General features: G+C 41.1%; 1 protein-coding gene across 1 annotated transcript; it reads right to left on the bottom strand.

The window, feature by feature from the left end:
• Positions 1 to 774: 774 nt before the first annotated feature.
• On the bottom strand, positions 775 to 13,719 carry clcnk (chloride channel K). Its single transcript, XM_076090593.1, has 19 exons — positions 13,545 to 13,719; positions 12,667 to 12,798; positions 12,458 to 12,586; positions 9,881 to 10,020; positions 9,712 to 9,789; positions 8,783 to 8,858; positions 8,152 to 8,277; positions 7,243 to 7,327; positions 6,827 to 6,928; positions 6,273 to 6,357; positions 5,860 to 6,015; positions 5,291 to 5,360; positions 5,040 to 5,150; positions 4,293 to 4,509; positions 2,578 to 2,711; positions 2,085 to 2,156; positions 1,645 to 1,736; positions 1,068 to 1,154; positions 775 to 813 (listed from the first exon to the last, which is right to left on the bottom strand). The coding sequence occupies exons 1-19, from the start codon at positions 13,717 to 13,719 to the stop codon at positions 775 to 777; spliced, it is 2,106 nt and encodes a 701-aa protein (XP_075946708.1).
• Between the last annotated feature and the right edge of the window lie 3,378 nt (positions 13,720 to 17,097).

Below are 17,097 nucleotides of genomic sequence, written 5' to 3'. Positions count from 1 at the left end.
GGAAGCGTAAACCCAATTATCTGTCTGGGTCTCGACTATGATTAGCTAATATTCACACTTTTTCATTCAGGTGAATATTGGTGTTGCTATCAGGTGGCCAATAAATGTTTTTGATGGTATTACTTGGGGGTGCCAAATCTAGACATTTAGACCTTTAAAGACAAGGTCGACTGACTGTGAGTTTAAGTGAGCCACTAGCCACCTCCATCACAACAAGATGTTGATACAACTTTGTCTAATTAGGTAATATGTGTTTGGTGGATATGTGACAGTTCACCTGTCCAAATGACGTTTTAATGGTCTGCAAGGTGATTTTCATAGTGTAGTGAAATAAATAGAAACCAAAGACTGCATGGAGGGTAAAAAGTCAATCTCAAACTCTCAAAAATGCATCAACATTGTGTTATTTGGTGTACAAACAGTTTTATAGGCTTTTGTTTTCATCCCCACATATTATTCAGGGTAGACACACTTTTAATATTGCTCTGTTACAAATTGAGGGTCAGGGAATAAGATAGTCTGCTATCGCCTCAGTGGACGAGACCCTGCTATTTTCAATAAAAGACAAGACAATAACCTCTAATACATGTTAAGGAGCCTCCAGCGGATGATAGTTTTGTTTGTATGCAAACATTGTTACCTTTGGGCAATGAAGAAGTGATATTATTACCAGAGCCAGGCTTGTGTCACTGCAAATCAAGAAAGAGATGGATTCACGTTTGCTTAAAATAAAAGTAAGGCCAAGGGATGAGCTTATTTCCTGTGTGTTGCTGCTTAGATTTCTTTGGCCAAGTCTTCTAATATTCTCTTCATCTGGAGGAGAAAATAGAGAAAGAAATAGGGAGAGAGGGAAGTTACAGCTTTGAATTCGTATATAGCCAGTTTGTCTCCCGACACCCAATTACAAATGCAAATGGTCTTGTTTCCAATGTGTATATGGACGAGACAAACGCCCAAAGAGGAACCAAACAAACTCAAGCTCTGTGTGTCATTAAGAAAACATTGAGTATTATATTTGTGGCTGTTAGTGAGTGTGAATACACACATAACACACAAACACGTATTACCTCTGGCCATGTGATGATCCCGACCAGCCTTCCCTTGTCTGCGACAAACAAGGTCTGAACTCCAACCAGACTCAGGATACCGTGGGCCTTAGAGGACGCAAAGGAAAGGGATTAGAAGTAAAAGTTGCTCACCATTTTGAGAAATGTGATTATTCACTTTCATTCCGAGAGCTGAGAAGATTGCTACCAATCTTCTGTCGTTATACCTGCAATAACTATCATTTATAATTGTTCAGTCATGTTTCTGGCCACATAAGTGGAATATTCACTGGCTTTTAGCTCTGTTTTTGGTCTCCACCAACTCCTGAGGGCAATATCTTACACTGCTCGATGCTCGACTATGTTCACCAGCTAGTTGCTAATCTTGCCTCTCCGCTGATTGGTGCTGGGCCAACCCATTCTCACTCCCAATGCCTCAAAAACAGCAGCTTGGTCAGTGGCCCTCGCCACAGAGGCTACCTTTAGCGTGTTTGCGATGCACTGGGCTTGGAACTAAGTCCAATGCAAACACAACCACGTCGCTGAAAAAGCTCCGTAAAGCTGAGTGGAGCAGCAGAGTTGCTCAACGTCTCCCTACCTCCTGAACGGTGTTGTGAGGTGATAACAGGACAGAGGTCGGGTAAATGCAGCAGACCTCATCCAGATGTTTCTCCAGAGTCTGAACAGAACAACACAAAATGATTGAACGTGTGTATGCATTTTCTAACAGATGCATGCTTGTCATGCCGCAGCATTCAGTAGCATTTGAGGAAGTATGATTTACAATTGTGTTGTACTGTCCTGAATGTGTTCATACTTGCTCTACTGACATTGCTACCATCTGTTTTTTAAAAGCAGCTCTATTTTTCTAACACTATAATGCTTTAAAACGGATGTCAGGTGTCATAAGATGAGCTTTTACGTCAGCCAGCGGAATGTAAAGACATGACCTGCCTTTTAAACAGCATCAGACAATGGACTCCTCTACCTTCTCCCGAAACCTGCAGCTATACCTGTGTGACTCCATCCAGCCTTTTACCTCAGCCGTGCAGCGGCGCAGGAACATCAGCAGCTCTGACCGGAGAACAAAGCCCAGTATAACCTGCGAATCTTCAACAGAAGAAAGGAGAGCAAATCAATTTTCGTTGCCACAGTCGGTGCAAGAGTTTCGAGTGTGTGCAGCTCTCTAGTGGGCTGTGAGTCCTCTGTTGCAAACGTAAAAATTCATCAATGTATTTGCAACGATTTTCTCACACTTGTGGGCTCCTTGTCGGGGGACTTTAACACTGCTGAATCGCTGCAGCTTTTTAAGCGGTTACAATCATTTCTCTCATCATTTTCCTCCATTCTTTTCAAGGACTGTGTTCATCCAGCGTGTATCTGACATTTTCTCAAAGATCCTGATGACTGTGTGTCAATAGTCCATGTCCTCACTTATATCTATTTCATTTTTTTATGGGAAGATTTAGACTAAATATGATTTCCTTGCCAAGACTGGGGTAAAATAATCGAAATATCCTTGTCTGCGCACCATGTGAGTCCACCACAGGGATTTGTGTGTCAGTGCTGGTGTTGACAGCATGCTGAACCTCCACTCGCCCCGCTGCTTTCTGAAGCTGCACTGATTTCCCTCCCAGAACCTGTCCGACTGGTGTGGAGGGAAGCCTGCAAAAGAGAGGAATCGTGTCACACCTGTAACAAAAGCAGCAGTGGCTAAATCTAATACATCTGGAGGTTAACGCCTTTTCAAAACCAGTCTCAGGTTGTAAGGATTCATGAAATCAGTGGTTTGGTTTGATGGTGGATCTGACACGATTGTGCCCATGGTACAAACAGAAGCAAATTACTTCTGTCAACAAATTCACAGGGTACACAGGAGACTCTGGGGAAACCATTTTCAAGTCGTTTCTCAAGTAGCGTCTTCTGTCAGACAATAAGTCGTCTCCACCTCAATGCTGTCGACAAGGAGCTGTGGGTGACGACGACTTGATTTCCATCGAAGCGTATTATTAGAGGCTGAAAATCCAGTCTGCGTGAGACACAAGTGTGGAGGGAAAAACCTCAGTGAGGCCGGTAACTGCTGTCAGCGAGAAGGTATGGTGTCATGTACCCATGTAACCTACAGCCACAATAGTGATTAGTCAACTCTATATTTATATCTAATCAGTGCTTTCAAGGAATATTTACTCATAGCAGAATATGAGGAAAAATGACTCTGAAAATGACTTGAGACGTGAAGTGAGACCGAGACCGGGTGTTTATGTTGAGAGATAGCGAGGGATGTTTTTTAATTGTGTTTGATCCATGAAGTGTCGATATACATTTCATTTACATTTTAATGGACAAAAATTAGTTAATTAGTAGCCTGATGTCTGGAAAAAGTGATTTTCTCCAAGAGCTTATTGCATTAGAGATGCTTTACTTTGACAGATATAATAAACTGTTGTCAAGGCAGAAATATCCACATGCAACTCATTTTCTCCTTCAGAGCACAAATTGAGAAAAATTGCTGTGCAGGTGGTTGATCGAGCTCTCTTGAGTCATTACTTTGCCTGATTTTGAAATTCAGCTGTTTAAAATCCATCCTCACACCTGCAGCTTTCACAATATATAACAGTCTTTAGCTTGCTTATTGTGAATTATGGGTAACTTTGACCCAGTCAAGGGAATGAGAGAATCCTCTGCACTTGTGCCTCACACTCAGCTCTCATACTCGGCTCATCTGCAATTAGGCTCAACTGTGCTTTGAATTAAATGTTATTTAGTGTTTTAACGTACAGTATGCATATAAAATACCAATGTTTAGTGCTGTAACCTTCACCATGTTTTGTGCATTAATCTCAAAGTACAGTGAGGCTAGCAGGAATTCAGTCATAGCTTTTGAGTTTGTGTTGGACAACTGGAAATGAAGACAGCATGGTGTTAAAGGTTAAACACATAGGGATCATCTGAGTCTTTAGAATGGATCCTCTATCTCCAACATATCTGATGGCATTCACCTATTATTTGTTGAAATGTTTCACTTTGGACTAGTGCTGGACCAATATTGTCATCCAGAAAGTCACCAAATATCATAGACTCCAGATATCTATCTGATTTAGCCAGGATTGTGAAGTATTTCCAGGACTTTTCACACTGCTTCCATATTATTTATTGTTTAGTCTTTGTGTAACTGCCAACACGGAGGTGATCATCCCAAAACTTGGTGTATTTCTTTGATCCATCTGACACCTCGTTTTTACTTACCGGGGGCACGCCTTCACCAGAGAGGGCAGGTGTGGGAGCCTCTTGCTGATTGACAGTGCATCATAGAAAGATGGGCGGTGCCCAGAGCGAGCAAGGGCATTGGCCAGCAGAGTGGCGAGGAGGATGGGTGCAGCGTGACTGAACTGACCGGTTAACTCTAAAGCCAGCAGCGCTGGGGACAAGGTGTGTGTCACGGCCCCGGAGAAGGCTGCTGCACCTACAAGGCAGAAACCACATTAAGACACTACTCAAAGGCTGTTTTTCAACATTGATCCTATTTCCTATATTTTGTGTTGACATCTCCACACTGTCAATGTACGTCCACTAAAAGTGCTCGTCTTTGCCACCCCATATTGAAAAATGTATTTTAGTATCCTTTAGGGTACTAATGGTGTTGTAAACAGTTAGTACTCATGTTATCTTGATCACTTAAGTATTTTAACATGATAGCACAAATTTACATTTTATTCAACATAATATTGCTTTATAGGGTTATTACATCCTGATAACACTGAATACTTGCAATTTTCTGGAATATGTTTACGTTAAAATGATCAAATTCAGATATTGGTCTAAAATATGAGCTCTTGGCAGATTTGGTGAAAACATAGTCCGTGGATCACAAAAACTTACAGTGGTTAGTAGGATACAACATTAAGAAAAAGTGGATTAAAGAGGGATATAAACACTGCAGATATACAGCTTCTCGATATGCACAGCAAAGAGCCAGTCATGAATGTCTTCTACCAGCAAGTGCATAGCCCCCAGGATTTACAGAAGCCCACTGCTGGCCTGAAGTCAATCCAGTGGAAGACACATAAGCTACTCCTTCTCCAAACAAACGGCCCAAAGCTGCCCCTGGAGAACAGAAATAGAAAAACACACACGCAAGAGGAGTTTCTCGATCTTTCAGATTCACATGCTGGTGAGAGGATGCAGCAAGACTTCAGGTATTCCGCAAAAACAAAAACTCGCCCAGGTGCTTCTCTTTCACTCACCATAGACAAACCCTGGCATGAAGTACCCAGCTGGCAGAGGCAGAGTGCAGGCGAGGACCAACATCCACATCTGAGGACAAACAACAGAGACACACACTGTCAACTCTCTCCTCCGCCATCTGAACAGCCACAACAGCTCTACAAGCACAGCAGATGAGCCACTTGTCGCGCTGTGTGCATGGAGATGTTTGCACTGCTCTCAAATCAATTTTGTGAAAATAAACAGATTTTTTTGCCACTTCACATCTGCAGCTGGTAATGAGGGGACAATCACAGTAAGCCGATCTCATCTCAATGCAGAAATGTCCACATACAAAAGCATTTTTTTTGCAACAGTAAGTAAGGCTTCCATCCGCTTGGAGTGCAAATGAGAATGTTAGATATGTGCAGTGGTTGATGAGTTTTTTAATCAATACCGTACTGTGCAAATGGCAATTACTGTATGTTAATTAAGGGTCACTGTGACCCAAGGCAATAAAAGGAGTGAGTGCTTTGTTGGTTATAACTGCAGGTAGACAGATATAAAAAAAAAAAAAACCTTCTTAAATGGCTTTCTCAATTGCTTGTACCTTCATGAGCAGAAAGACAGCCAGAGAAAGGACTGGGCTCCCTGCTGAGCTCCACTCCAACAAAGGCTCGGGCCCCAGTTGAACAGAGGCATTGTGGGATCGAGAGCTCCACTGCCTGCTATCCAGTAGGGAGGTTAGGAGCTGCTTCATGGTGAGCTGTGAAAGACATTTCTGCCATTCAGAGTATTGTGCAAACACGAGAAAAACTAAACAAAGGGTGAACATTAAAGGACGAGTCTGGTGTTTTTCTATTGTTTTTCTTACTGTCTCAAGAAAAGACATTTTTATCTAATAATCCGTCTCTCAATACTGTATGACAAGCACAACATTTCCTATATGTAGCATGGCTCCATGTCATCAATTATGTGTTTATAAAGCCCCCAAAAGAAATAAACTGTGCCTTTAATTCCTACCTTAGAAGCCATATATTGACCAGCAGAGGGAGGAAATGTCAGAGATGCCAGGAAGAGGGCCACCATGCCTGAGTATAGACCCTTCCTGCAGAGACATATTCACACAGGCACCATTGTTATAAGTTTACTCTCATTTGGGTGAATCCTATTGAAATTTAAATGCATTTCAATGGGCTGACCGCTCTCTGTGACTTCATTGGAATAAACTTCAGCTCTGGTGCTTTTCAGATCTGCTTTCAAAGGTTTACAATGTTTTACACTACATAGATCTGGAGTATATATGAAATCGCTAGGTTTAAAAAGAAAAACAACATCTAAATGTTGCTTGAAAGACCATTTATCATCAATCATAAAGCTGTTAGTCGCATATCAGTATGGTAAAATGGATTCAGGGGGTAACAGATTTGTAATACAGTAGAAAGAAACACACCATTGGCCCCTCAATCTGCTTGAACTAATACTCCACCTAAAATATATCTCACGCGTCTGCCTTGCACCGCGGATGACTCATCGCTGAATCACTATCAGGCTTTCACATCGCAAAGAGCTCTCACTCTGTCGTCAGCATTCTGATGAAGATGGGGTTTGTTTTGATGAATCGCAGGATCCACCGATGGCAGAGGAGGTAGCAGCAGCTCACAGCTCCACACAGCAGCCTGTTTGCAGACGGAAAGCCCACTCAGTCCACAGCGGGAGACAGGAGGCTGATTTTAACCTCGTCATTAGTAGATTATCGGAAGTCATTATTCTCGGGGAAGTGATGAGGAGGAGGAGGAGGAGGCCAGGAAATGATTGACTTGAGAACAAAAATAACTCTGAATGCTGATTCGAATATAGGAGGAATGCAGAAACTGGTCAAAGACTTTTCACTGTTGATATGAATATGAACACTAAAATGTCAGTTTTTATTTGTGGGACTCAGACAAATAGAGGACTTTAACTATGCAGACGCTGTCAAAAGTAAACTCACCCCAGGAAGGCAAACAGAAGAATCTCCAGTGGGTAGAAAGGTAAATCAGAGGGGAAATTAGTTTTGAACAACGCCTGAGGAGTCTCTGTGGACACAAAACAAATTGAAGTCATCCCTCTTATTTCTCCCACAGCCTCTCAAAATCTAATCTTCCCTCACTTTATTGCGCTGAGATTTTATTGAAATTCGCCGTCGGTCAGCGGAAATGTTTCTGCTAATTTTTGACAAAGTTGATGCTCCCAGTCATTGTCCTGACAAGTAATTAGACGGTTGTCAACATCGCTGACAAGCTGAAATGAACAAAGCATTATATTTACGTTGAAATACGTATGTCAGTCGGCCTTCAACTGTGACATTCTCTCATGGGAGAAGAGTACGGAAAGGATCAGTGTGCAGGATTTAGTGGCATCTGGTGGTGAGGTTGCAGATTGCAAATAACTGAATCCTCCGCTTACCCTTCCCTTTCCTAGCGCTTCGGAGAACTACGGTGGCCTTCAGGTAACGTAAAAACGTAAAACTCTCGCTAGAGTCAGTGTTTGGTTTGTAGAAACATGGCGGTGCAGTGGAAGAGGACCCGCTCCCTACGTAGATAAAAACGACTCATTCTAAGGTGATTATACAATATTTTATCCTACACACTGAAACTTTTAACTCAATTTAAAAATGTAGCATTTTAATATGACCATGCTTATAGGTAAACATATACACACTAAAACATAACTTTTTTTACAAATCGTTAGGGTTGTCTGTTGATTTCGGCACATATGCTGTGAGGCCAAAAGTATGTGGACACCTGGAAATTACAGCCATTTATGATTGTTTCATTCATTCCAAAGCCATGGGCCTTGATTTCCAGCTGTAGCAGCTCCCACTCATCTGGAAGGACTTTCCGCCAGGGGCCTCCATTACCTCCATCTCCACTCCACACTGAGAACAGGCGGAACGTCAACCCCCCACAGGCGGCTGAGAAGAAACATGGGCAGTAATGCCTCAGGGCAAAGTGGGAACACATCACTTCCACGCTGAACAACACACCTACAGGAGCAGAGGAGAGTGAGGAAGTCACTTTAGACCATTCCAAAAACAGCAGTAGTTATTGTCAGCTAAATGAGCAGAAGACAAAAAAAGAAAATAAATGATCGTTTTGCCTGCGTGTGTGGCACAAATCAAGCAAAAAGGAAAATAAATATGCATTCAAAGTGTTAATCTGTAATCGTTTATGTTAATAATGACATTTTGAATTCATCTTGCAGTGTGAGCACAAATGGAGTTTGAGGCTGAGGTGCTGAATTCCGATGAGGTTATGAAATATACAGTGAGCTGAGAGAATCAAAGCATCAGGCCGAGAGGTGACCAAAGGAGGAAGATGCTGAACACATAGACATTATGATGAGGAAAAAAGGGAAGAGCAAATATGTGAAGCTAAGAAGTGGGAAATGTCAGGTGGAGTTGCATTAACCAGAAAAGTGTGAGAAAGAGAGATATAGCGCGATCAGATAGATAATAATTCCTGATGCTGAACCCGTACTGGCTCCCTCACCACTGATGGGAGCTCCGAAGCAGCTGGCTACTCCGACGGCAGCAGCTACAACCAGCATTTCTCCAGCAGCTTTTTCCTAAAAGAGAAAGATGCCGTAATGTGCCGTCTCTTATCAGACCTTAATATCCTCCAGGAAGTAACAATGAAACTTTTCAGAAGACGGTTTCTATTCTAACCAAATGCATTTTATTTTTTTTTGTGAAGATTTAATACAATATTCAACTTGATTTCACAATGATATTTACTTATATCCTAATAGGCTATACCTTCTTCATCATATTGTGAAAAATATTCATAAAGTACAACAAGGCCATTTTATAAAATGCATAAATCTCTCCATTTTCCTGCAGCTGCATTCTTTCTTAATTTGTTGATGTTTGTTAGCAAATAGTTTCATATTTACACATCCAGCAAACACGGAACAACATTAGCATTTTGAATTTAAAAAAGACAGTAATAGTAGTATGACCTGCACATTGTTTCTTTGCTCCCAATCTTTGACTCGAGCAGTCATGTTGCACATGTGAAATCAAATGTTATTGTCAGGGCAAAGAAACAGCATGCAGATTCTGCAATGCTTTACCCTGATCATTTGTGTTTGGTTCAGCACCCCTTCAAGAGTTTTTGGATGGTGCGTACCTCCCTTCTACAAAGCGATATTGACTCGAGATGTAATTACTGGCTTTTCAACTGCCTGTCATGGTCTTCCTCAGCTGGTGAAGACTGTTGAGTGAATAGACCTTGAGTCAAGACAATTTGGTCAAACTCATTTCAAGGTTAAGAGTGAACTTTCACACTCAGCCTTTGCGTTCATTCAGTCGCGCAACACGATGAATCTGAGTCCAATATTTACTCTCCTTTTAGCTCCGTTTTGGTTTCCACCGAGTAAAGTGGGCAAACCCATTGCTGAATTTCTTTCTACGGTCTACCTTCTTATTGGGTTGTATGAGAGTGCAGAGGTTGCTCAGGTAGGCTCCAACCATGGTGGAAAGATGCACAAACGGACCCTAATGTTAAGAGACAAATATAGAGAACTGTGACATACAATTTCAAATGGATGCTTTGTATGACAAAGAGGTATACTGAGACGCCTCTCACCACTTTGCCCAGGAAAACAGTGCTGCCGGCTGCCAGTGTACAGATAAGGCCCAGGAACTTGGTAAACATATTAGTGAGAGACAAGTAATGAGGCATTTCAATGCCGGCCAGCATGGTTCTCACCTCTGGTATCCCAGAGCCTGCGGAGAAATGAAGTGACAGGACAGTATTTTTTAAAGACTGAGACGTACTAAAGCAATCAAGACGTTTTATAAAAGCTATTCCAGGTGAATGCACAGGAATGACTTCAGAATATGTAAACAGTTTGAGGAGGTGGCAAGGACAATCAGCACAAAAGAAAATTAAGCTCAATTTAGTTTGTGATTCGTAAAGTTACGTTGGCATGTTTTTAGTATTGAAGTGGCTTCTTTGGGGAACTTGGTTACATAAATCAAGCACGTTTGCCCTTTTCAGGTTAATCTAATAGCTTTTCTCTTTGGCAACAACAGAGCAATGTGCTCATACTTTTAGGGGCAGAAGCCGTAAACACGATTGGGGCAGGAGTGTCCTGTGAGACTTGTTCTGCTTGGGGCAGAAAAAATGGAGACGGGGTGAGGTCGTCTCTTAGAGGTCGATCTACGAAGCACAGAGATCCCTTCTTCCTGGAAACACATCATGCTTTAAATATTGTCTGTGAGACAGATAAAATCATGGTTGACGTTTCATACTGTACGTTTCCCTTTTACCCCTATCTGAATTTCAAAGATAACATCACACTTGACTTTTTTCAATGCCATTTGCTTTAGAAATATGTTTCTAAAAGGAAAAATGATACACGTCTCTGTTCTTCATCTTCTTCAAGAACCCCACTTGATGACACTGTCTCATGTGCTATGAGCCTTATGTGGTGGGGGATGCTCACCAAGTGCAAGTGACTATACTATAATGTGTAGTGTTGGCGAATGCAGTCACAGGCCTGACTCCTACCCAAACCAGTTCTTTAATTAGGGCCAGACTATACAAGGCACCTATTGGCCTGTGTTCACTGTTTTGTAATAGTGTTCCAGGTATGTAGTTAAAGTAATCACTTGCATGCACAAGTCAACCTTTTTAAAATGCAGACTTAGTTGACTGCCTGCTTTTCTAGCTTTGCTCTGTCGTGTTGGCTGAGCATATTGTGTGTTGGGACCTCATTGTTGTCCTGCCCACCACTTTGAGTGATCCCATGTGTTAGAGCTCCATAACGGAGGTGGTGAGTGGGCTCAGCTCATCAACATTTATAATTTTAGTTTGCAGCATGATAATACCTGTTTTCCCTTTTGTAGGTTCACCCGCTGTCATTTTGCTACTGCAATTTCAGTTTTGCTCAATGTTTTGCTTGTATTATCGAACCAACCAGGTTGTTTTGGATTCTTTTTTGTGTTAGTGTCTTTTCTTTCATTGAAGCGGAGTTGCTTTGTTGGGAAGCTAGGCCCCCGTGGTGAGGTCTCTATACACCATATACATCCAAGTAAAAGCACTCTAACAAAAATTGCACTATGTTTGCTGTTTGTGAGTAACAGTAACACCCCTGGGCCCTCCGCAGTGTAGTCAGCCTCTCCACCAGTGGCCTCAGCCCACTTTCCCATTTTTGCTTAATGTGTTATGACTGGTAGTTTTAGATGCAAAGGTTGTCCAAAGGATTCAGATTGTGAATTTAGGTTTTTTCTTTTCTTTTCTTTTTTTTTAGCAAAAAATGAAATGGAACTAATTGTATTCCCGTTATTGGGTTGAGTGATTTTCATTTTGTTTTTATCATCCTTTACTTTCCAAACACCTCCGGTCCCTATACCTATTTCATTATTTCAATAAAACAATTGGTCCATTGAGAAAACATGTCTGTCCTGTATCCGTAACGCGTCTGTGAGCCTAATAAATAACTATACAATTCTTGAGACCGTATTTGTGTTGATAAAAACACAAACCTTGCTTTGACATCTGTTTTACTCTAAATGGGATCGTAATTTACTAAATCAACATGTTGATTGGTCTAAGCCTTGAAACTAGCACTTGAGACATAAACTCTTATTTACATTTACTAAGGAAATTAATTGTGTGAGAAGTAGGGGTCATTTCTTAGACTCTTATACAATCACTCCTCTTTATGCAACCGCAGGAGAAAGAATGCAAGTTTAAGGTACTTTCGCATTGGCTTCACTTTAGAGAACCGGGGGTGGCAGCCTGGTCGGTGGCAGCCTGGTCTTTCCATTATGCACTGATACGCCTCGCCAAATTCAAATAAATGCGAGCTAATCTCACCTTTGTTCAGGTTCCAGCCTCTACATATACCTGCTATAATGAATATCATTCAAATGAAGGCCAAACAGTGGAATTTATTTTTTCACTTATATTTTTCCGTTTAGGCTCGCCAGCGAGCATTTGTTGCTGCTTGTATGGGTGGAAGGAAGATGTTCTACATTTAGAATCATTAGTGATCCTTCACTGTGCTACAAAATAAAAGTAGCATTCATTTTGAGTCGTGTTTGCAATCCGACTGACAAAGGCGACTCCAGTATTCACTCGGCTTTTTGTGCTCCTTTGCTCTCCACCAACTCCCAAGGGAAATGCCTAGTACACTAGTACTGTAGCTGGACAGACCTGTGGAGAAGGGACAGATGTTGTCGGAGAACGATGATGCGACTGCACAGAGGCATGCTGGGTAAAGGGTCCAACAGAAGAACTGCAGCAGACTGTTGCCCTCCAGCTTCATATAAAGCCTCTGGTGAGCTACATGTGGAGTGAAAGCGAAACATTAATTTTCTGTCATTTGCTCACTCAGATTGTGTCTTGTACGTCGGTGTGTCTACCTCGCAGCAGCTTTGTCACAATGAGGTCCATCAGAAAGCTGAGGATGGCCATCGAAATGCCCAGAGCGGCGTAGCCATACCACTCCATCCCACACACTGTTCCCAAACAGCACCGCAGCTTCAGCAGCCACTCTAAGGATGCAAACATGTGGGTCAGCCTTAAGTTTCATTTGGGTTTTGTACATTTTGCAAGACAGTATAGGTGAAAAGAATACAAAAAACAACTTGACACTATGAAACATCCACAGTTGAATAGTTTTTAAAATATGCAAATTAGGCATTATCTATTGTTAACTTTTGGTGAATTTAGGAGAAATCTACAAACGCAAATAGCCAAAGTAGTAAAATATACATACATATACGCTTTCTGTTCCACTAGTCTGCAAGAAGACATGTTATGGAAGCAAATAGCTAAAAATCTCAAACTTGACCAGTGCATAAAGAAAACGATGGTTTTACTTTGTTGAAAACACAAAGAACCTTTACCACGGCCTCACAGGGTTCTTAAAAAGTTGTGGTTTGCTATGATTAGTCTATTGGAAAAAGGCTATATAATACTTAAAGGATCATGTGGTCAGATGTAAATAGCAATAGGATACAGAAAACAACACACAGCCACAGAGTATGAATATTAATGCGATAGAAATCTCTCGGTATTGAAGAAAACATTTCCCATCTGCCTGCAGGTAATTCCTAATTTCAAAAGCATTACATATCACATCCTAAAAGTACGATGTTTTTGAACTCAATCTATGACTTCTCAGATTAAGCTCAAAGCTCAGATTCGTCTCTCAGATTGGCGTCATGAATAGCTCCTCTGATGTATTGATCGGGTCGGTATCGATCACATTCTAATGACTTTTCCACTTCAGTCTGACCTTTGACAGTTGCACGGGACCCTCGGCATGGCTTCCATGGATCAGCAAGGAGCACAATCCTATTACAGGATGTGTCTGACTGATTTCCTTGCTCCCAGTCGTCGTTCTCTCCAACGGTTTCACTCCCAGCAGCCTCCTCCGGGCTCCTCATTTTGTCTTGAAGTGTTGGCGTCATTCTGTGATTACAGTCTCAATCAAACACTGAGGCTCAATGATGGAAGAAAGAAAATATGAATGCACGGCTGCACTTATTGCTGCTACTGCAAAACAAAACTAGAAGACAGCTAGACTTACCTTCTAGTTGCACTGGAAAGTGTTGGTACTCTGACCTCTGTCAAGGTATCGGGCATAGACGTGATGGAGCAGTCATGGTTGAAAGGGTAGCTAATATTAACTCTTTGGTGGAACAAGTGCCCTTCATCTGTCTTGAGTGTAGAGGAGCAGTGAGAGAGACATTTTCACGCTATTCAGCTTTTTAATCAACCATACCGCCGAAATTGAATATATACCGTTCTTACAATAATTTTCTATCAGCGGAGATTACAGGTTTCTTTGCAGGAAGATATTGAATAAAGGGCAGGAAAGAATTGAAATAGATGAGAAACCGAGTCGGTTGAAGATTTATATCTACAGATGTCATTGCTTTGGCTTTTCTTGTGTCAGTGATTGGCTTCAAAGACTCGTTTGAAAATCCCTGAAGGACCAGAAAAAGACATTCGACATGAAACGATAATCAGCAAGCCTGTAAATATCCGTCGTTTTGTAGGAAGTTGAGGTTTGGTTAATTCCAGTGGATTGCTCAAGGTCAAGGCAATCGTTTTTCAGATCTCGGGAACACACACACACACACACACACGCACACACGCACACACACACACACACACACACACACACACACAGACTTTAAATGAGCCTCTAGTTAATGTTTATTTTCCTCCCCGTTCGGCTTTCAATAAGTACTTGTGTTATTACAGAGATTTGCATGCTGTGAGCGTCAGTCACACTCTCACGCTTATACACTATACAAATGTACAGACTGCTTTTGTTAATACAAAAACTTGTTTCCATGGGAACAGCACACCTAGGCGACCAGAGAGCCAGACAGTAGTTTTTTTTTTACTTAACTCTCATAAACAATCATTGTTGACTACCTGAGTAGTTTCCCTGCAGGCATTGTAAGAAAAGGCAAATCAAATTATGTAACAAAGACTCCGAATCCCAAAACTGACTCTGTTTACAAATGAATACAAAGCAGAAATCACAAGTTAAACATTCTCTTTCTTTACACAACAGAAATACAAAATAAAAACATGAAATACAAAACTTTATTAGTGATTAGCTGAGATTTAGTTGTTTTGTTCTCAGACCAAAACTTCATTGAATATGTGTATATATATATATATATATATATATATATATATATATATATATATATATATATATATATATATATATATATATATATATATATATATATATATATATATATACACAAGCAACAGCAATTGCAGAAGTAGGAAATGATTGTCTGTTTTGATATAGAATTGTTTTTTGTCATTATTAAATCAGGAAACATGTGCATTGCGTGTGTCTTGAAGCTGCATTAATACAAATAAATTATATTCATAAATGTCCATGTCAACAATAGATCAAATGACTATAATATGAAACGCTGTCCACAAGTGACGCAGCTTTAAAGGAAAACTTAAATTATTGAAATGTAAATATGTGTATTGAATATATATATTTTTAAATCAAATTGGACTTTGGTATTTTACTCAGGCCAATAAATAGGCTTTTCAAGTGAAGTACACCTTTTTAATTAAGAAAGATCATTTCTACATGAAGGTCATGCCAGTGAATGGAGCCCCCAGTCTTAGCAGCTTGTTATTCATGAATATCTTTATAATTTGCTCACAAAGCTGACCATCATACTTAATAAAATAAATCAGCTGCAGTGAGATGACCTTCCAGTTCAGCCACTGCGTGTCCATAACTGTGGGACTTGTCCCTCTGCCTGCAACATTACGTAACATGCAGCAGCTGAGGCAGACACAACCCAAATGTGTGTGTGTGTGTGTGTGTGTGTGTGTGTGTGTATGTAAGTGTGTGTGTGTGTGTGCGTGTGTGCGTGCGTGCATGCTTTATGTGGCCCGATAGGAATGCAAACACAAGCCCACACATATAATGCTGACTCAAAATCACTTGTGAGACTAGTTGATTACTGGCAGCGATAGATCAGATTGACTCTCCTAAATTTCTTCCTCCCTTTCTCCTGTTATTCTTGTTTGTCATTTTCATAATTCCTGTGCTCCTGGCTGGATCTCTGAAGTTATGATTGGCAATATTTTATCTAATTTATATATTCATGATTCTCTATCTTATTGAAAACCCTTGTGTGAGGATATGACCCATCAGCATCATCGCTTCATTTAAATGCATTTATCTGTACCGACTAGGGTTCGTAGGTGGCCCGCATTGCCTCTTATTCCAATCTTTAACTTTTAAACTCCTTCACTTCAGAATAAACAACAAACACAGAGCAGCATTTTGGATCTTTCTTTGTTGACCCCATCATGTCTTTCGAATAGCAGCCTGGTCAGACGGCTCTTGATTGATAGAGCCGGTGCTTAAAGTTTGAAAAGTGCCCAAAAAAGCAAACCATAATTCGTGCATCAGAAATGTTTTTATACTATTCATATTTTCTATCTTATTAAGCATCTCATGACCCCCTCAAACTTATCTGGCGACACGGCTGGGAACCACTGATTTGGGTAAATGACTTTTGTTTCCTTGCTGAGACACAGCTGAGATCAGTTTGACTTTTCTTATTAGAAAAACATGATTGAGAAAATAATATGACCGACATCATTAGCATTAATAACATATTCCGCAGCTTTGGTCTTGATGACAGCTCCATCAGAGGTACAAAACACAGTCTAACTTTGAATAAAAGGCCAGCATGAACCAACAGTATTCCTGCTGTTACTATGGAGGGGAGGAGGCTCTGTGTGCTCCCTGGCAGGGAAACTGTGAGTTGCTGGTCTGGATTTAGACCTTCAGCAGAGGACTCTGAGCTCTATACTGATAATACTGGAAGCACATATCACTGTGTGGCGTCATTAGTAATGCTGGGTAACCTTTCAAACATGGCTTCAAAATGATGGACGGTCACCTTTGTGTGTTTTACTTCAGCTGTGACGGCAGACATTTGATGTTCGGCACTGCAGCTGCGTGGCATCAGTCGATAAATGATTGTTGTCATATACAGACCATCTGTAAATTAAAGGCAACCCCCTCTGGACTGAAAAGACAAAGCAGAAGTCAAATGGCGTAATGTCGATGAGCCCATAAATGGATTTTAATGGATTAGCTGTCACTGTCGAGAGGGGGAGAGCAGAGCAGTGAGTGTTTTCTAATCACGATGGCCTGTGCTCTCTGTGCAGATATTAATAGCCACAAAGCAATGTCACCACTAAGTCCCCTGCTCCCACTGACGGCTTTGTTTTCACACATTCTTTCCATCTTTGTTTTGCTCTCGACTTATCCTCGG

Source organism: Anarhichas minor, unplaced genomic scaffold (genome assembly GCF_050575085.1).
Source record: "Anarhichas minor isolate MPS153535 unplaced genomic scaffold, ASM5057508v1 ptg000003l, whole genome shotgun sequence".
NCBI classification, from domain to species: Eukaryota; Metazoa; Chordata; class Actinopteri; order Perciformes; family Anarhichadidae; genus Anarhichas; species Anarhichas minor.
This window is presented reverse-complemented; position numbering and strand designations above follow the sequence as displayed.

Bases quoted from the DNA above. Each gene is read 5' to 3' on its own strand.
- clcnk (XM_076090593.1), bottom strand. From the start codon at position 13,719: ATGACGCCAACACTTCAAGACAAAATGAGGAGCCCGGAGGAGGCTGCT. The intron at 7,328-8,151 runs GTAATGGAGGCC...TTGTGTCCACAG, and splicing joins AGTGTGGAGTGGAGATGGAG to AGACTCCTCAGGCGTTGTTC. The intron at 814-1,067 runs GTAATACGTGTT...TTTCTCCTCCAG, and splicing joins GGATCATCACATGGCCAGAG to ATGAAGAGAATATTAGAAGA.